This window comes from Nasonia vitripennis, chromosome 2, assembly GCF_009193385.2.
Source record: "Nasonia vitripennis strain AsymCx chromosome 2, Nvit_psr_1.1, whole genome shotgun sequence".
Classification (NCBI taxonomy): domain Eukaryota; kingdom Metazoa; phylum Arthropoda; class Insecta; order Hymenoptera; family Pteromalidae; genus Nasonia; species Nasonia vitripennis.
In genome coordinates, this window is record NC_045758.1 from 1,956,348 (window position 1) to 1,976,703 (window position 20,356).

The following is a 20,356-nucleotide window of genomic DNA, read 5'->3' on the forward strand; positions in this document are numbered from 1 at the left end:
TGCTATTTACCCGAGTATAATTAAGCGATCGACCCACGGCATTTATGTCCCGAACGTACGAGAATAGAGGCGATGAATCCTTCCAGCCAAATATTTAGTTCCACGATCGAGAACCCGCGCGGAGCCAGTGAAGCGGAGCCATAATTCACGAGCCGAAGAATCAATTAAGAGCGCAACTCCCCGCGTATCAGGCAAGATTACAACGTACATGAGAGCTTCCTCGACGGCTCGCGCAGGTCAACGATCCCTGCACGCGCACACCTGCGCACAATACGAACGAGGAAGATTAATCGCACTGATGCATGTGACACGTAAAATCAACGTCGCGCGCGTTCGCTCGGGCGTAAGAAATCGTGGCGGCGGGAACGACGCATTATACCGTCGGGGCACGATTTTACGGCTTCGGTTTAGACCCTGGAGGAAACCCGATAACCTTGTCTGCGAAGTCAACGGGGTTCATAGAAATCGACGATGATTCGCCAAGAAAAAGGAGGAAGCGAGAGGGTGAAGTAGTATACATGTATTTAGGGACGAAGACATCGACCGGATTAAAATGCGTAAGAGCGAAGCATTTTTATGGACCTGATTATCGGAATGCGATATTTCATCTGTTAAACATAGCCGCACGACGAGATTGGCTTCTGTGCAAGAGAGAGTTTTGAACAACTGGAGCAAATCTGTTCTCTGCGCGCACGTGCCCGGTTATAGGTATGATCGAAGAAAGGAAGAAGGAAAGCTGATGGTTATTGAATTCCCAGCGTTCTCTCTCTCTCTCTCTCTCTCTCTCTCTCTCTCTCTCTCTCTCTCTCTCTCTCTCTCTCTCTCTCTCTCTCTCTCTCTCTCTCTGCGAAGCTATCGACTCGCGTAATATTCGAGCGGTGTATAATCCGGTAATCTGATTTGCGCGATGCTGGATATTTCGCGCTCGAAGCAGATGATGGATTTTCCGATCCCTTATACTCCGACTACTTATATAGCGGGCGACGCATCTATGTCAACGTTATAAAACATGCATAACCTTTTATTGCCGCGTGCGCACTGTGTAGCGCCAGAAAAGATCGATAAATCGACCCCCGGGCCGCCGTCCTTTTTAATTCCCCCCCAGTGAACCGAGCGCATAGAGATAGGCACTACTATGATTTACACACCGGAGCAGCGAAAATTTACGACGGCCCCGGAGCTTTTATTTTCGAATTTCAATCTGCGTGTAATCCGATCGAACGCGCGTCCAGCGCAAACAATCGAATGCACAACGCTATAACTATGGGCTATCGAGGCTCCAGTGCGACTCAAAATTACGCTAAAAGCGCATCATGAACACGAAGCGGCGAGCGCTACTAAAATCGACGCGAGCAGAGGTATGTATATATAACCCGGCGGCGTGTACAAAGCACTTTCAGATCGGCCCGATCAATTAACGAAGCGCCGGTGCTCTCGCGCGATAAAACATAAAACCCATTCCTAAACAAAAGCCCGCGAACTGGTACTCGTAGGGCGGAGCTTCTAATCTAATCATCGCAGTAAATGCATAATATACCAGTGAGAGTCGCGGTGTGGCCGCTTCTTCGACGACGTCGTGCATGTAGACCCCAGCGGACACGTGTTACTCTATACTGAAAATTGGGTCATCGACTGCGGCGCACGTAGCTTCCAGCGCTTTCGCGCGGCCGGGCCTGAGTAACGAGTGCCGTTGGCCGGCTCCTTGGAGTGGCTTTTAATATATTCCTGGCGCAGGCCACGCTTCGTATATACGTTCGGAAGTGCTCGTATAACTCTTCGTGTGTATTTTTCGAAGCCGCCCGGAATAATAACGCCCGAAAGCTCGCATGAAAATGAGCTGTTGTGTGTGTGCGGGCGGGGAAGGCGAGGAGCATTGTGTGCGCGAGCGAGCTACACGAAAGCGCAATTCCACTGGAGAGAAAGAGAGGCAAACAATATTTAAATTGCTGCTTTTATTTAACGGAAAAGGACGTATCGCAGCTGTTGTTTGTTTTTTGTTTTGCACTCTATTTTTGTGCGCCCGAGTTCGCTAACGAATAAACCACCGTGGATATCGATTCTCCGATGAGAGCTTTCGTTGAGTTTTCCGTGAAAGATGCGAGAGCCTCTTAGTCGTATTAGATATTCTCACAACAAGCCTGCACGTCATAATCGAATGGGGAAGAGCATCTAGAGCCTACCTTGAGAGTTGCCGTTGTGCTGATTCGACTGCGGCATCTGTGGCATCCCCGGGTAGAGGGGCGACGGATGGGGCGAGCTTCGATTGCTGCCCGGCTGGTTACCGGTGGGGGTCGGCGCTGCCGACGACTGCTGCTGCTGCTGCTGCGACTGCTGCTGAAACGATTGCTGCTGCTGCGAGGTAGGCGTAGCCGCGGGTGTGCCACCGCCACCGGATTGCTGTTGCTGCTGCTGTTGCTGCTGATGCTGCTGCTGGAGCTGCTGCTGCAACTGCTGCTGCAACTGGTGCTGGTGGTGGGCCTGCTGCTGCTGGGGAGTCGGGGGCTTCTGCGGCGGCTTGTCGTCCGTTGGACCTGGAAATTATTTTTTACGTTTTATGAGTTCTTTGTTATTTTGATACGGAGCTCTCTCAACAATGTCGTTCGCATTTATTGTGCATCGAGCATAAAGGTGTAGCGACGCGATTAACTCGGAATTTTCTTTCTTACGATAAACAGAATGGCTTGGGCTTTATGCCTTTGCATAAACTTTGTGGTTATTCCAAGAGATATCATTTTATTTTGTGTTTCCAGTGCGATCGCTTCGACGCTCGGCTCCAGCTTGTATACAGGCTTTGGAAAATTTCGTTCATTTATAAAAGACGACTCGCGCTAATTTTGCAATGTCGATTTATTACCATATTTTGCAACTGAAAACACATGATAGAATTTGTCTTGCAATAATACAGAAACCTGTTTTGAGCACAGATTTACCAACGGTCGGTAAGCAGGATTCCTGCGCTACCGAAAGCCAATACCCTCGTTCGTCAAAGCCACCGGCTACAATAACAAACGCGTGTTTACAAACATTGCTCTCGCAAATTCTTGCTTTTTCAGACCGTTAATCCAAAGCGAAATACGTACTGTTTTCGGGAATGGGCGACGTGGGACTATCCGGCAGCAGGATGCCCTTCTGTACAAGCTCATCTCGGTTCGCTCGAACCGAAATTTTCCTCTCGAGCGCTGCAAAGAGAGAGAAAGAAAAAAGCTTTTAGAACAAAGAGCTGAACTTTCGACAATCGCGACAATGACGCGTAATCCCGGATTATCCGATACAATCATCTCCTATACACAGGTATAACAAAGTCGTTCGTCACACTTACATCTCGAGGCGGCCTCGAACTTGTCCGATTTCTTTTTCCGTTTCCACTTCCAGGGCTTAAAGAGTCTACCGAAGGCCGAGAACTTGCTTTTCCTTTCGAGCGGCGGCGTCCGCGTGCCCGAGCCCAGACTGTTCGTTCGCAGTGCTGCTCCATTCTGCTTTTTCGCTGGAAACAAAGCAAAATTTTTCCATCAGTCATTGTTGATACTACTCAAAATCCTTATCTATTCGGCAATTCGAAAATTTTTTGGGTATTATTCGCAAACGGTAACGTCGATTTGCAGTGGGGGTTCCCCTCGTACCGACCGGAGGTTTCGCATTTTCCGACCACCCGATAACCCGCACAGGTGCTCGCAGCAACCTGCCTTACCGCAAGCGGCTTTTCTGGGAAATCGACGAGTGATACGGAGGTGAGTCATGAACTATGAGATTAAAATAAATAGTTGTATGATATAGTTCCTCGAAAATTTTCATGACTGTGCAATGTGCAAACAGCCTACTCCTTCCCTCCAGAAATAATCAAGCGCCTGCGTGCGTTTATGAAACGAAACATTACGTCGTAAAGATGAGCAGCTCGTATAGGTATAAAAACTTATATAAGAAAAGCATAAAGCATAAAGCCAAGGCGTCGTTTTCGAAATTGCACTTCCAAGTTCACGCGGGGCGAAGCGTAAAAATTACTCGCGGTGATAATAGCCTCTCGAGAGCTACCGACTTCTCCGAGTATTTTCAACGAGAGCTGCAGGCAGGCTTCTCGGTATTTTATCTGTGAGAAAATATCGTTGAACTTGCACGACTCGGGTGTAGCTTTACGGAACGGCGCGCTTAGAGATTCGATTACGTTTTTGCGTAAAAAGCGAAATGAGCTTCCGCAAATTCCACGTCCGAGCTATTTATTTACTGCTCATCACTGCGTGTCATTTTCCAAACGAACAAGTGCGAACATCGCTCGAACAAAGGGATGTCAAGAATAGTTAATCGCAGAAGGACTAGGCATATCGCATTAATCAAATTTCGCACGCGACATTGCACGGCTCGGAAAACGATGAAGCGTAAAATAAACGCGCCGCTGCAACTCGCCGATAAACAATGTATCAACCCTCGACGAGTACTGAGCCATCAAAAAAACGAATAAACCATTATCGTTTCGCACGCACGCTGCCCATCAAAAAAAGCGCACGTGTACGGCATTGCACCTTCGAAAAATCGGCGGCGGGATTGAAAAATTGCTCGCGTAAACTCGCGCGCGCGCACATCGAATTACCCCGGCAATTTTTCACTCAGAGCAGCATCGCCGCAGCACCGGCTTGTACACATTGCCTCTCGCTCGTCTCTCGTCGTTCATGGTATACCTAGCAGCAACGGTAGCCTCCGATCAATACCCCGATATGTATATAATTGCAGTATACAGCTGCTCGTCGTTGATTATTCAGAGCGTTAAGGTTCTTATTCCGACACCTGCGGTACTTGCGGCTATATCGTCGGGGCTAAAAATTTCTCGAACGTGTGTCTTATGCCAACGGGGATACACTTAACTCGCTTTATCGTCGCTCTCGGGGGTTTATTTTTGAGTAGGTTCGATAACCGGTTGGGTTTTCTCGTCGTCGCGAATTGGGTTATGAGGATCAGCTGGAACGGTTGCAACGATTATACTAGCGCTTTTTTCGATTCAATCTGTGAAACTGTTGTATGTAGGTGAACGAGAGAGTTTTTTCAACAAGACAGGAAGTCGAGCGGAAAAATTTATTCGGGGCGACTGCTGCAGCAGCAGGAAGCGAGGCGGATTTCTTATGCAACGACGGCTCCGTTTTGGAACTAGTCAAAACAATGAAATATGCTCGACAGTGTCATGCAAATGAAGGTAAGATCGGCGTTTACAATCTGAATATGTGCTGCTGCTGCGAGACGCCGAGTACGACTTTGACAGGCGACTAATTAGATGCCATTACACACAGTCCGAAGAGAGGAGTTAAGCGTCAATCTCGAGATAAGCGGGAGAAAAACGTTTCGTCTCCTCCGGGAAACATTAACCCGTCTCTGCTGCAGGGGAGAGAAAAAAAATTAATTATTTCTTAAGCTCAAAAGCGAACGGTATAAAGTACACCTCATCCCGACGGAGCTCGCTAATCCAATATCTCCTCGCGCAGCAGCGGCACAAAAGCAGCAGCTCGTCGCCGGTATAACACCTGAAATCGCTGAGCTAAAGTGCTCCATAAATTCGCGTCCGGAAATAAAAGCAAACCCTTTCAATATCCTCCCCCACTGCAGCAGTTGCTGTATACAGCAGCTACTGTACTGTACTCTCGGCATATATAAGAAGCGATAAAGGACTGCAGCGTCGATTTCCTCCTTCTCTCTCTCTCTCTCTCTCTCTCTCTCTCTCTCTCTCTCTCTGCGCCGGCAAAAAAACGTCTCGGCAATTTCGCCGGGGATGGCGCGCGAATAATGCGGCCGATAAGCCATACACCCTATAGCTTGCAGCGATGTGTATAAGCGATACTGCGCATGCGCTATTCCAGTAAGGATCACTCGTATACGGATTCTGGACTCCGAGCGGGCTCTGATGGATGGCGTTGGATTATGGCCGACTGATGAATTTCGATTGCTCCTTCCTTCACCTGCGCAATTACACGTGGGAGGAGGGGCGAGCATTAAAGGCCTAAGCGTGCGGCAAATTTTCGCAATTAGTTTAGCGAGATGCTTCCCGGTTAGTTTTTCAGCCCACCGCCGAGAGTTGAAGTGTAGTTTGAGGTCTTGTTCTTTTCTTCCGGAAAAGTTCATCGCTCGCTCGCTCATGTAAGAGTGCAGGGGCAACTTTTTTAATAAAAATCGCTCAAAAACTTCGCCTCTCGAGCCTTTGTTTCATCCAAGAGTATAGCGCGTGTAAAGGGACCGGCACGTACACGCTGATGCCCGTAGAAAGAGAGTCTAGTGGTGTCCGGTACAGAGAGCGAATGTATAGGTGTCGCAAAGCACTTCCGCTCGGCGGAGCGGCATTCGATTCGTCGCCCGGTGTATACGCAATTAGAATACTCTTTCCCAAGGGGCCCACAAACGAGTCCTGCGCTCATTTTCGTATAACGAGATTTTCGCCGGGAATTCCGGCTTCCTTTGATCCCCGCGACGATGATAAAATTTCCCGTGTGTCCGAGACGACGGCGGGTTTGTCAATAAACAAAGGGCGGCCGCTCTAAAAGCCAACATCGGCTTTATCCTCCGCGAGCGATAAATTCAGCTCGGCTCTTTACTTTAGAGAGCTGCTGCTGCTGCTGCTTTTTCCGTACACACGTTCACAATGAAACGATCGAAAATCTATTACAGCTTCCTATAAATCTCGAGGAAATATGGCCCCGCGTATGCGCGTCATATGGGATAATTTACGATACGGGGAAAAACTGCTACGTAAGAAGCTTGCATTGTCCAGCGGAGATAAAAGTGCTTATAACTGCTCGAAGAATTTCGCGTAGTCCCGCGGTTATTAATATGCATATGTATCAAAACCGCGAAATCCAGCGAGTCGACCCCTAATCCGGGAGATACACACTCCCGGAGCGACTCCTCTTCAGACGACGTTGCGGCGGCCTCTCTCTCGTAAATAAGTTTACGACGTCGACCGGTGAGCTTTTTCTCTTTATTCCGTTGCCGCATTCTCGCGGCCGACAAAAAGGAAGCTTCTCCTCTCTCTCTCTCCGCCGTACGGCAGCAGTAGCGCTTCTTATGCCGCAAGGATTTTAATAGAGACGAGCGGGAATATCCTCTCCTTCTGCATTTGAATGTTGCAGCGGAGGAAAATATCGTCGTAAAAGTTAGAAGCGGCGAAAATTGAACGGGACGATTTGGGGGAAACAAGGAGTTTCGTCGAAAGTTTTATCCTCTATCTCGGCTTTGCGCAGCAGATGACGCTTATCGCGAAGGAAAACAACGCGTTGCATCAGCGGACTCCAGTCCGGCTGTGAGTATATGTACTTATGCAGCGAGATTAATTAAAGACGCTTGAAAGTCATTTGTATTCATCAATATTAATGCTGCCGCGCGAGAAATGGAAAAACAATCCGTCGGAATTCAGCGAGAAGCGTCGATATGATTGCACCTTATCTCTCGGCTCTTCACGCTCATGGATGCGATGTAGGTATTCGAGAAAAAAGCACGAGATAAATCATCTCGCCCTGTCCCGAAATCAGCGACATAACGCACTCGCGGCTGAGCAACAGGCCGCGACCTGCGGCAACAATGGGCACAGCCGTTATAGCACACGGTTCTCCGCTCTTGCGGAAGGGATCAATAGTCGCTCTCGGCGTGTAACGCATATAAGACGCGACGCTTCGATGGACTTTCCGACGACGCGATGATTATCGTAGTCGGGATGATGGATGAGACTTGTACAGGGTTTAGACGAGACAATGAGAAACATGGCTCGAAATTGAATTCTCTCCGAAGCGGCGGAGCCCTCGCTTTTAAAGTGCTTTTCGCACAGATCGATTGTCGCCGTCGTATAACGAAGACTCGCTCGTGGCCTAATGCGCCGGGAAGTCGTCGGCTTCGCGCGCGATAAAAATGCAGCGCGAGGACGAGGGAAAGTTCAGCAAAGCTGTGCGTCGCTTTACGAGCGCGATAACGAAGAGATCGAGTGAGGAGGGAGAAGCTTTTTCGACGGTATAAAAAAAGCGGGGGAACAGGGACTCGAAAGTCTCGAAGCGAGAGAAAAGTTTGCGAAATTCATGCAATGATGATGATTTTGAAAAAGCTGTACAGGGAAAGATCCTCGAAGCTCGTTCGACAGTCAGCCAGCGAAGCCGCAGAGCAGCTGCGGCTGGGGCGTTGCCATGGCTGCACGTACGCGACACTTTGTTTTCTGTTTCCAATTACCTGGCGCGCACCGGTTGTCAACCTCCCGACAACTTGACCCGCTCTGTCTGGTCAACTTCTCTGATACACTACACGAATCTACTGACAAAAATACAATCGGGAGCTGCCAATCCACGCGCAAAGATGACGAGCGTCTCTGACTCGTAAATCGCCCGCTGTTACACTGGCATCGAGGGCGAGCTCGGCGAGCGAAATGGTCACGGAAGATTTCTCATCGATGTTGCGTGACGAACGATCGCGAAAGTGGGTCTGCGTGGCGGCGTTCGGTAGTCGATGCCTCTGCTATGCATCGATACAGCTTCGAAACTAGAGCAGCCCTTCACTCGCTCCAAAACAAACGCGATGGGGTATTAAAGCCTTCTCTCTCTTTCTCTTACAAAAGAGGAACCTCTCTCGAGGGCGCGCAAAACGAAAACCGATACACGAAACTCGAGTATGCAGCGCGGAGCGGCATTGTAAAAGCCGAAGGAGAAGTCCGGCGGATGTCGTTGCAGCAGCGTCGACCTGGATCCGACTGCTTCCGGCAATTACGACGCTGCGGAGAAGAGGATCTCTCTCACTTGATGCGCTAATGCTTGGCATCTCGCTTGGCATCGGCACACAGGGCTGTGTATAAAAGAGCTGCGTAAGAAGAAGCTGAGCATCGATTTCGGCTAAAGAGGGAGTGTGGGGTAATTGGATCGCGCGGCGAATTTACCAGACTCGAACGTCCGTTCAATTTTCGGAATTGGAAGTCTGCAGGGGGTATACAAATGATTGGACTCTGTTTGGCGAGCATCGTGGCCCTGGATTTTCCGGGCGGAAATTAATGCTGATGCTGCGGTGTCCACGCTGTACACTTCCTCCAAATGGAATTTCAAAGCTGCGGCGACTCCTAAGTCGACGCTAATTGTTCTAACTTTGCACGTAAACCACGTCGCTCTCATCGCCGGCTCCGCTGCTCTTCAACGCCGGAACTTTTTTACAACGCGCATCAGTTGCTATTTCGGGAGAGACGCGCGGGATTTCCTTCGTCTCCCTCGAGAGCGCGATTCTTCACTCATCTTTTTCGTTATGCGCGCAGCGGAAGTGTGCTGCTTCTGGTTGTGAAAATAGAACTCGGGAGATACTCATAATATTTTGAAACGAGCAATTAATAATAACGCGTGAAAACAAACGAAATCGAAAATATTTACTCCGTTCAAACCGGCTCGCTGAGCATGCAAAGCGGATTCCGGTCCACTTGAGACGTGTATGCGAGTCTCAGCCTTATGAATCCCCCACTCCTCAGCACGTCTTGCTCGAGGATGAGTCAACCGCGGCAGCTTCCATCAGCTTCGTCGTCCATTAGCCACAGTTGACCCGGTCTCTACTTGTTGTCGTGGAGGAAAACGAGGAGAAAAAAGGGAAGAACGAGAAGACGAGCGAGTCGACCAGTTTTTCCCGCGTAATCGAAAGCCGCAAGCATATTTATACATGCATCTCCCGTTTAACGAGCTTTTTTTCTCTCCTGGCTTCCCTGTTCACCTGCGCAGCTTGCCAAGAGGAAGAATCCCGTTTCGAGTGAGGAAAAAGCGAGAGCTGCTCCGCGAATGCCGAGTAAGATGTTTCTTCTTTTTTCCTTTTAAGCATACTCGGAATGACTAATTCTGCATCAGTCGAGCAAACACATCGAAGGAATGGCTCAGTGACAGATAAGTGGAGCGTTTAAAAAATTGACGGGCAATTAGATAGCCGTGTGTGCAACGCTACAGAGACTCGTCTCTGAACGTCTTGTTTATTCGCTGTATTCATTGCCATGTGAAGCGCTCGCAGCTGCAACAATAGCTTACTCACGAGAGAGTCGCAACTCGCGCGCTTACTCATCAGTCAAGCGAGAGTATTATCTCTCGGAACGCGCGAAAAATTCCCCAACAGTTATCGTCCTCCGACGAGACACTGTGAGCGTCTGTACACTGCACCGGCAGTTGGTGTGTAGCTACTCGCTTTTAATAAGTCGGCCGAGTGCGTGTACGACAAGCACCGTTATAGCCGGTGCGCGACCACAACCGCGGCCAGTTGGCGTAATGCGGTGGGCTTGAACTGCTACGCCGACACCGAACGTGCTTTACTCTCGCAGTTCTGTGGAGGAGGCGTCACGCGATAGGACACGTTTCCGCGCGCGAAAAAAAGACGAGGAACTGTTTGTATGCGGTGGTGTAGAGGCTCGCTCTGTTTTGTTTTTATCAGGGACGAAAGTTTGGGATCATCAATTCCGGAGAGAAGTAGGCAGAGGTGTCTCGCGTGTATAACGTAACAGAAGAGCTCTCCGTTTCTAAAATTCCAAGTAAGCAGCGGTGAGAACGAGAAGCCAGCTTTATACGCGCAGCGTTACAAGCTTTTTCAGCGGCATAACTTTTCTTCGGAAAAAACGGCACACTCGATTGCACGAGCGGCATGAACGGTTTCTGAATTAATTGCCAAGTCCGCCATAATTATATTGAATATGTAATTTCTCGTTGCCGTGCGCGACTGCGATCGATTTTGAATCGCGCGCGTCGCCTGGATTACAGCCGAGCGTATACGTGAATTTGTATTATTGAACGCGTTTTATTATTCCGTATAGAAATCAACTAACGAGATCCGCCATAGTCCAGAGTAATCCCGTTAAAAGTTTGATTCTGGCCAAACAGCGGCAGCAATCACCGCCGATTGAATTCCAGTATAGGTATTCTCTGCTCGAAAAATCCCGTGAAAATGCAGAGCCAGAAAGGCAGCAAACAAAGCTAGAAGAGCAGAATAAAGCTCGCCCATAGGCCGGCGCGGGAAAAATAAAAGCCCCCGTCGACTCTTCCAGCCACTCTGCAGCAGCTTCGATCCATCTATATACACTGCGTTGATGAGCATCGACGCTGCGCGTAACGAGGTAACGCAGCGCTCGCGCACTCGTTATTATTAGAGCCAGCTGTCGACCTTTAAGCACAGCAGCAGCAGTGACGATATTAAAAAATGTATAGACCGAGCGCGAAGCGGGCGAGACGGTTCGGCTATAAAAGCTTGCCGAGATAATTGCGAGAGGATCGCCCACTTTTTTGAAGGGAATACGCAGCTATGGAGATTATTGAATCGTTGATTTACGATGGCAAATCGTATCAAACACGGCGGATATCTACAACTCAGACACAGACAACGATTCTAATGTTAATCTCCTTGTCGACGAGGACATCGATTTTTAGAGCTCGAGTTTCATCGGGGCGCTGCTGCTCTGCGGTTCTCGCGTTTCCAGCTGAAACCCGAGACAGCGGCGCCGGAATCCACTGCTGCAGAAGAAAAACAAAAAGGTGAATCGAGAGAACTGCCCTCGTCAGGTGACATTGACAGATTCGGCAGGCAGAGCCAGGTAAGAAAAGAAATCGAGGGAAATCTGTTGGGTTTCGAGCCGTCGCGCTCGCTTAAGCGATTGAACGAACGTCGCGCGAGGGAGAATTTCCTGCGGAAACTTTTTGTCATTCCATTTCGCTGATTGCAAAGTTCGACGGTCTGAAAATTTGCGGAAAAGATTTTTCAAAATTCGCGCGAATCGAATTGTAGGAATTGTACACAAAAGCGAAGAAGAGGGAATAAATCGCGCAGTTACGATTCAAAAGTCACAGCGACGAGACTCGTACGGATATCGATCTCTAATCACGTACCGCCAGTGTATGTTTTTCCAAGCAACGCGCGTCGCATCAGCCGCAGCGAGAATACTCCGAGCACGCGCAATTTAAAGCCTCGGTGTCGTAATAGACGCGACGCGCGATGACTCGATCTCCCAAGGAGTGCCTCTCGAGAATGCCATTATGCACACACGGGCTGAAAACTCACGAGTTTTATCATCGAAAATATACGAGACTTTATTCTCTCTCTCTCTCTCTCTTGTTCGGAAAATGTATTCGTAGCACCAGGAAGAAAAAGAAGGTAACATCATCGATAAACCAAAGCCAACAGTAGTCGGCAACGCATTCCAGCGACGTGTGCATCCACGCCCAGTTTCTCTCGCATAGCATCACGCCCCCGCGCACGCGAGAGGAAAACTCTCAACGAGGACGATTGCATACACTCTTGGAAGATCAGCCGAGCGATTGTCCGGGCAGCGTGAAACTCGTGGCGGCGCATCTTTCACTCGGAGGCATTGTACGGAGGCAATCTGTGATCTCCGAGAGATGGGAGATACGGGGAAAAGACACGTACACACACGGATTGATGCAATCGCGAATTTATTGGGGATTGACGGGGAGTAATCGACTTCCTCTCTTGTTCGCTTGTTTTGAAAGACCGGCAATTGGCTTCATTGATTTATCCTCGCGATTTCCTCTTCCGAATTCCCAGCGAGCGAGTTGCGTTATGTACGTCGGAGCCACTGAGGCTGCAGCAGTGCGGGGGTGGAAAGAAGGGGTTTTTCCCCGAGACAACAAGGTCTCTTGTTAGTAGCTGCATTGCGTAATACACACGACGGAGCTTCTCGCGAAAAGCCGTGAAGAATGGTCTCGAGGAGGGAAAAAGCAGAAGGAGAGAAAATGATGAAGACGGGGAAGAATGTGGCGTAAAAAGTATACATCGCGCTGCTGCTGCTGTGCCATTGTCCGTTTCGCGAGCGGGAGCGAGTGTTTCTGTTAGTTTTATACGGAGGAAGCTTAATTGATGCTTCTTTATTTAGCGTTCAAATATCTCCTATTTTACGCTGCAATTGTTAGTACACGCGAGAAACTGTATGTCTTCATTAGAGATTGAATGTCATACAAATTACCGCTCGGAACTTTATTGGCGCTCGCTCAAGTGCCCCACGCGAGAGCCGATATGAAAAAACTATATCAGCGAATCACGAGGCTATTTTTTCCGTGCAGTAGCAGACGACAAAGCGCAAAGCTCCTACGTACACAGACTGCGCGAGAGAAGCTGCCGGCACTGTAGTCAAGTGGCTCGCGGGCTAAGACTTTCACCCTCCACAGAAGCCGCAAACTTTCGGGAGAGCCTGTATGTCTTCGTCTCGCCCCCTTCTCTCTCTCTCTCTCCTCTCGAGCTTCCGTCGCTATGCGAGCGGATGATGGAGGAGCTAGAGAGGAAGAGCAAGGAATGCACAAGATCTGGATGGCGGCCAAGCGCCGGATCAAAAAAGGTGACCCCTGGGAGAAAGAGAGAGCAGACGGCTCACCGATATCCAGCGCATTCTTGCTGGATCGTGCTGTTTTCGTCGGACGCGCATCGTTTTGCAGACGGACTTTTTCGTGCGAGAGAGGGGGTGTGTAAGTTTCTTGTGCCCGGCGGGAGCGGGCCGTGATTTATGGAGGATGAGCGTTATGACTAATAAACGACGACGCTTGTATGCTTTCTAGAGGTAATTCTGACCTATTGGCTCGCGAGGTGCGAGACAAACGAGGAAGTTGAGGATGACTGTCGGTGAATATTTAAGAGGCGATGCTCGATGTGGAGAAAATAAAGCGCGGCTGTTTTACACGGCATTAAAAAGTCATCGCCGAGCAATTTCATTTCATTTGAATTGCTAAAGCCCATGGATTGGGCGGGAATTATGAAAGCAGATCGTGCGTTGCACCCGCGTGTGGTCGTGCCTTCCAAATGAAATCATCGCTCGAAGCGTTGACGCTGACGTAGATCCCTACCGGCCGAAGTGATTTGCATCTCCTCCGAGAAAATTCGACTCTGCATACAATGCCCTCTGCGCGCCCGTTGACAGAATCGCGGAGACACGCATAGTTTGACCGATGTAACACACAGCTACGAAAAAACCGGCGGGTTATGGCGTTCCGTGGAAAACCGACGGTTTTTCCTCGCCGTCTTTGTTTTGAAGCTATACGTTTTTTTCAGGAGCTTCGAGAGTACGGGCTATGAATGGCAAACCGGAGGTGTAGAGACTTGTGTTATGCAAATGGCAACAATGCTTTACGGCAATCAAGTATGCAGATCGATGTAAATTAAACGGGCTACGTCCAACTTACGCGCCGAGGAAGATTTAGAGCCTCGGTACAGCTTTCGTGACTCACCTGCAACAAAAAAAGGAGAACGTGGCAATTAGATGAATATCATTTGCAAACTCGCGTCGTTACTTGAACATTCACATATTTCTCGCGATAAAAAGTCCCTGCACAGGAAACGGCGCACAAAGGAATGCCCATCTCCGCGCAAGCTCAAAGCGAGAAGAGGAAAACAGGATGGGCGTAAGTGTATGAGGAAAAAAGAAAACGGCGCCGGAATCCGAGCTGCGCGACGCGACGACAAAAGCTCGAGAATATAGGGACCGGACGTCGTCGTCATCGTCGTGGCAAAGCTCGCGAGAATCGAGGTCACGGGCGTGGCTATACTGCAGTTCGACGTCGTGGTCGCGTGTGCGCGAGCTTTGTGCTCTTCGAGTTCTTTCGCAAGCTCGAGGGAAAATGTGAGCTTCGGCAAGCTTGATCGGGCCGCGCGATTAAAATTTATCGCGTACAGGACTGCTGTTTTGACTGGGGTATAAATAGCACATCAGAGACTGGACCGAGAAAGTTCCAGCGCGAAATAATCTAGGCTGTGTGTGCGAAACTTTCTTTTTTACGCGCTTGAGCGCGGCAATAAAAATAGGATTTCATAATATTTTGAACGGCCGGAGCGAGTATCGAGCACAAGGAAAGTTAAATGTTCCAAGGCTGTCTGTATTTATGCCGTGCATAATACCTCCCGCGTAACCACGTGTATACATTACACTCACTAGTCGAACTGCGAAAAGCTTTCAACATTTTCTTTGAAGCCTCTCTCAAAATACGCTTCATCGACTTGTTATTATCGCTATTATTAATATTATGCCATCACCGTCGACCCGACAAAAATTCACGACTTCAGACGTGGTTATACGCAAACCTCTCTCGGCAATAATCAACGACCGCAAAGAGCCTCCTAGACACGCCCCTCTAAAGCTAATTATTCAGTATGGCAGACGAAGCAGCGCAATTGAAATCTCGTGCAGAAAGAAGCCGACAGTGGAGTAGAGCACACTCGAAGGGGTGCTGCTGCTGCTACTGGGTGGATCGCGAGGAAAGGCTGCTACCGCGCACTCAATGACCACTTTCGCATCTCCATATCTCCTCCAGCGCAGCGGCATCGCGTGCTTGCGCGCGTTTCACCTCGCGGCACGTTCGGGAGGTCGACTCCACGCGCACGTGCATCGGAAATCCTCGTTGAGATTGCCGCGACACGATGCCCCGATTATGCTTGTTTTTTGTTTCACTCCTTTCTTTTTCTAAGGCTTGACGCAGCATTTTTAGGGAAGGCTCGTACGAGTCTAGTTGGAATATGCTATTGATTTATCCGGCACTGGAGGAACGACATTGAACGCACAAATGCGCGTTGCCTCATTTCGTGTCAGGGTTCGAGCGCGCGCGGCATATTTTATAAATATAGAATCTTGTAATTCTCAGTATAATGCACTCCTTCGGTCAGGTCAAAAATAAGCGAGCAAGTTATTCGCTGCACTTAAGACGAAATTTAGAAATTAGCATCGCTCGAGTCGCCGACGACGCGGTAAGAGAACTCGAAAATAGAGCGATTTTCTTTTTGCGCGCGTAGCGCAGATTAATGGGCAGTCTATAATTAGACAGCGCGAAACGAATCGATATGGTCGGCGCTGAATCGCAAAACTAATCGACGTCGTTCAGATGTCGATTCGACGCAGAGCTGGGGAAAAAGAGGATAAAAACGAGCATCGCGCTAGATTAACCCGCACGGATATAAAGCTAACGTTTTCGGACGTAGTCGGAGGAAAGTGGACCGGCGAATTCCATTCTTTTATTTCCCCTTCCCCGCGCAGCAGGCCGTGAGGTGTGCGGAGCGTTTATAAATAATCCATGACTATCGCGCGCATTAATATTCTGGCTGCGAGCATCGAACATCAGCGAAAATTCAAATATGAAAACAGATGCGTTATTGCCGTGTTCGAAGTATTTATAGATCGGTGAATTGTCGAGTTGACTCGTGGCAACTCGATTGGACTGAAGAATGTGCACAGAGGAGTTTGTTATCGTTGTTGAGTTGATAACGTTATCGCGGGTATGCCGCGGATAGATTAGTTTGAAAATGATTAGGTAAGCCTTTATAAATTTCCGTGAAAAAATTGGTCACAGATAAGCGTCATATTTAAGAGTGAGTGAACTATTTGACAATGTATGCTTAATCAGAAGATTATCGATTCTACCGAATCTCTTTAATCGATCGATAAGTTACTTATGCTACTCTGCGCTTCTATATTAAATCGTAATTGGCCGATAACGATAACACCAACGTTATTCACCTTCGATAGCATTAAAATACTCGATAATCTCAATGAACAAGGGAATAAACTTTTTCAAAGCCAAATCCCACCTTATCCAACAAAACTAAGCCCATCGATCGCGCCGAGCAACCATAAATTCCGTTGTCGGCGTTGAATTAGCTCGGCCCAGTTTTTTCGTCCATGTTTGAGATTCGTGCTTAGAATAAAACATCAGGCTCGAGGTTTCGCCTATAGTATCAGCAGCAACAGGTAGCCTAACACCGTTTTCCATGCCCGCCAGGTCCTTAACGTCGACTGGGGCGTACCAACAGCCATGTATATTCGGCTCTGGGGAGCGATGTTTTTCTCCGACGACGGATCTCTCTCTCTCTCTCAGGATCCGAAAGAATTGTTGCAGCCTCTGCGCGCTCTGCATTTTAGAACGGAGCGGAGCCTTTTCAGATAGTAATGAGGCCGTACTGGCTTACAATGATCTATGCGCTGCTAATCTCAATATTAATGGTGAAATCTCCGCCGCTCTTCACAATAGCGACTCACTCTCCGCGCAGCATATATAGCTCTGATTCGCTAAAGCCAAATTTATCTAAATAACACAATCGGCTATTAATACGAGAGTAGCCGCGACGAGCGAAGAAAAGCCATCCGTCTATCCCTCGCTCGGCTGTTTAATATCCGCGTAATCCAAACAAATCGCCCCCATAAAAACACGCGAGCGTGTGTGTGCGTACTATGACAAACGACCGAGCCCGCGAATTCTTGGGGACAGTGTAACAGGGCACGGGAGAGATTGTTTCGAACACGCGAGACGAGAAACTATTTCTCACGGTGGAATCTCGCCAAAGCCCCGGAGATGCATTGTAGCGGATGGGCGGCTTGTATAGGAATTTTCGATCAGCCGGTCATCGATCGCGAACGTGTATGCAGAGAGGCGAACTATTTCACGCGCAGCGGCGGCGGCGGCTCATTATAAATTATGATTCGACCGCGACTCTGCATATCGTCCTTCTTTTATTGGTATAGAGAGTCGGGAATTCGGGGCTGAGGTCGTCGACAATGGGATGACAGAGAGTTTTTTGCCAAAGCCGGGCCGACTGCCAAGACAAATGTTCTGGAATACAAAAATATAACGCCGCGGCGCGACACGTTGTACTTTTCCGTTATAAATGGCCGAATGAAAACACCAGTGTCTCAGCTGTTACGGGCCCTGTGATATATGTACTCGGCACGACAGACAAATGAATTTAAATCAGTGCGTGCCGTGCAGCTTTTTTTCGTGTTTCTATTTCGCGCGATCGTTTAAGCGCTCTATCTACAATTTCACTACGATGATTCTGCTGAAAAAATGCACACTCCTTGATGTATTCCATTACTCCATTCCGCGCGCAAATTGTGAGGAGGGCAATGTAACAGTGCCCGTGTGCCATCTACCCTGGCTAGGTTCCTTGCCCTTAAACACTATACTAAATCGGGGGTGACGGACTTTTTCCGAGGCGAGTCAACGGATATACGGCGTCAACCACAGTATAAACAGATCTGCTCCCAGAGAGTTGCACACGGGCTTCTGAATTAGCTGCGACGTGAATCCGGAGAGTACAAGCGAACAATCCTCGCCGTCCGTCCGACGACATTTAGCACAGAGTTGCGGGAAGACAAGCAATTACATCGGCGAATACTCTGTGTCTACTGTCTCTGTGCCGAGAGCTGGAGGAAACTTTTAACGTAATTCAAAGCCGGCGGTGGACGAAACTCGCAGCGAAACGCTGCATCCGATCACGACTGCGGTAATCACCTTCGAGAGCATCCGAAAACAATGACGGAGTATGCGGGCTTGGAAAATCGATATGCACACTCGGTGTACAACACAGCGACGTGATATTATCGATTTCATTGTTTTTTTTTTCATCAGTATAGTACTTTCCTTTTGTGCAGTCTTTCGATTTCGTGTTGATGAATATTTAAGGAGTGCATTGTGTGGTCAGCAGATTTGCACATGGAAGGCGAGTCGGTTTGATTTTCCAAGCCAACAACGGAACGTCGATCTGGGTTATAAAACGGACGAAAGCTCGTTATACGATTCCGATTGCGATTCCAGTACTGACTCTCTCTCTCTCTCTCTCTCTCTGCGCGGATCAATACCCTAATTAGGTCGACTTTTCAAAACCAAATACATAGCTAAACAAGCCGCATAACCATCCCTCTTTCCCTCGCTCCTATTCATCAGCGAGACTGGCAAAGGAACGGTGTCAGGTTCGCTATGCGCGCGATTAAGTCGTCCGCGAGTCTCGTAACTCTCGGGACACTGACTGACTGCGAGTGAGAGGCAGAGGATGAAAGATCGCAACGCGGCGTCTTAGAGCTTACACAAAGTGGGCTTTTAAAATTGTTAAGCCATGATGAAACTGATTTTGAAGGTAACAAAGGTTCCAAATTACAGCAGTGTTTTGGAAAAGCCTCGCAGGCGAAAGTTACACCGACACAGTTTAACCACGTGAGCCCGAAGCATTAGTCGAGCAAACATTTTGAAAGCCAGCGCGTCAGCACAGCGTTTAACGGTTAATTCCCAGAGCTAACTTCGGAACGGAAGCAGAGAAGGAAGTAATCCAGGCGATGTAGTTTTTAATCAAATCCGATTGGCATCAATTATACGAGGCCCGACAACAGCTCTGCGCTTTTCCAATAACTCCGACTCCAATGCTGAAAGCTAGGCAAGTTCTCTAATCAAATCAGCCGACATAAGCAGCGCGCAAAACAAACCGAGTTAACGTCCGATGATTAAAGTTGGCAAACGAGAATAGTCCGAATCCCGTCTTATCGCGGGGCAGAAACCCAAGGAGACAGGAGCTGGTTCAGGCTCCCATCGATAAATCGATCACACGGCCAACAGCAGCAGCAGCAGAGTACAGGTCTTCTCTTTCTCACACGTAGTAGCGCGCGCGGATGTGGAACAGGTAGTTACGAAAGAGAACTAGTAGTGGGTCAGCGGCTATTGATACAGGAAATTGCCGCACGGTGGTGCATCCATGCGAGTCTCGCTCTCCTGTAGCCGCGATCCCATCAAGCCCGCGTAAACTCGTTAGCGCGCTCGCGCGACTGCCCAGGCACACGTGTATCGCTGTTCCTCTGTCTCGAGCTGCTGTGAAAATTCCGATCGTAATGTCTAGGCTCTAGTGCGCAGAGAGAGAGAGAGAGAGAGAGAGAGAGAGAGAGAGAGAGAGAGAGAGAGAGAGAGAGACTCGTTTAGCACGGGGGCAATGGCGAATGCAGTGTTGACGCGGTGAGCGAAGTAGAGTAGGCGAGACAACAACAGGTGCTGCGCCTGGCTCGAGAAAACCGGAAAAAATGAATTATTTACCGATGACGCTCTCTTATTCACCGGCGGAAGCTCGGCAAGCATCAAAAGAATCCGTAATCGAGCCGCGAGCGCCCAGACAGAGAGAGAGAGAGAGAGAGAGAGATCAGCTGATGAGGGCAATTGTCGCGGCGCCTCTCCCGCCTCTATTATGCTAATCGAGCGGGAACCAATAAAAGAGCCGTCGGCGGCGGCGTATTATGCGCTGCTATCTTTCGATCGGGATCTCATCGTCGGCGTACTATATATATATACCTTAGCGCGATTACAATCGAGCCAAAGGGCGACGCTTTTTTCGATTCGCCAATAAATTCCCGGACTTATTAAGCTTTCGGCTATTAAAATCGACCGGGGGAAAGGGGAGGCGAATCGCGCTTTAAATGCATGGGCTTTTTTCTCGCGGCCAGTATAGCTCGTATAATTAAAATCGCTTTATTCGGCTCAAGCGACTACTGCGTGTGTATATCAGGTTTTATTTGCGGCCAACGCTCTTGATCTATAATTAATGAATCCGGTTTATGTCGAGAGCGCGAGCTTTTTGCGATCGAACAATCGGATTATTATACTTT

General features: G+C 48.9%; 1 protein-coding gene across 20 annotated transcripts in view; it reads right to left on the bottom strand.

Moving 5' to 3' along the window:
* Positions 1-20,356, bottom strand: part of LOC100115228 (phosphatase and actin regulator 4B) — a 154,083-nt gene that overhangs the window by 79,953 nt on the left and 53,774 nt on the right. For 18 of the 20 annotated variants that reach the window (XM_016981761.3, XM_032597468.1, XM_016981764.3 and 15 more), the window contains 3 exons: positions 3,320-3,484; positions 3,081-3,179; positions 2,181-2,531 (listed from right to left, as the gene is read on the bottom strand). In XM_016981761.3, the coding sequence (XP_016837250.1) occupies positions 2,181-2,531; positions 3,081-3,179; positions 3,320-3,484 (615 nt within the window). Of the gene's footprint in view, positions 1-2,180; positions 2,532-3,080; positions 3,180-3,319; positions 3,485-14,135; positions 14,181-20,356 lie in introns of all 20 variants that reach the window. The other 2 variants (XM_031923253.2, XM_016981763.3) reach the window with 1 other exon arrangement.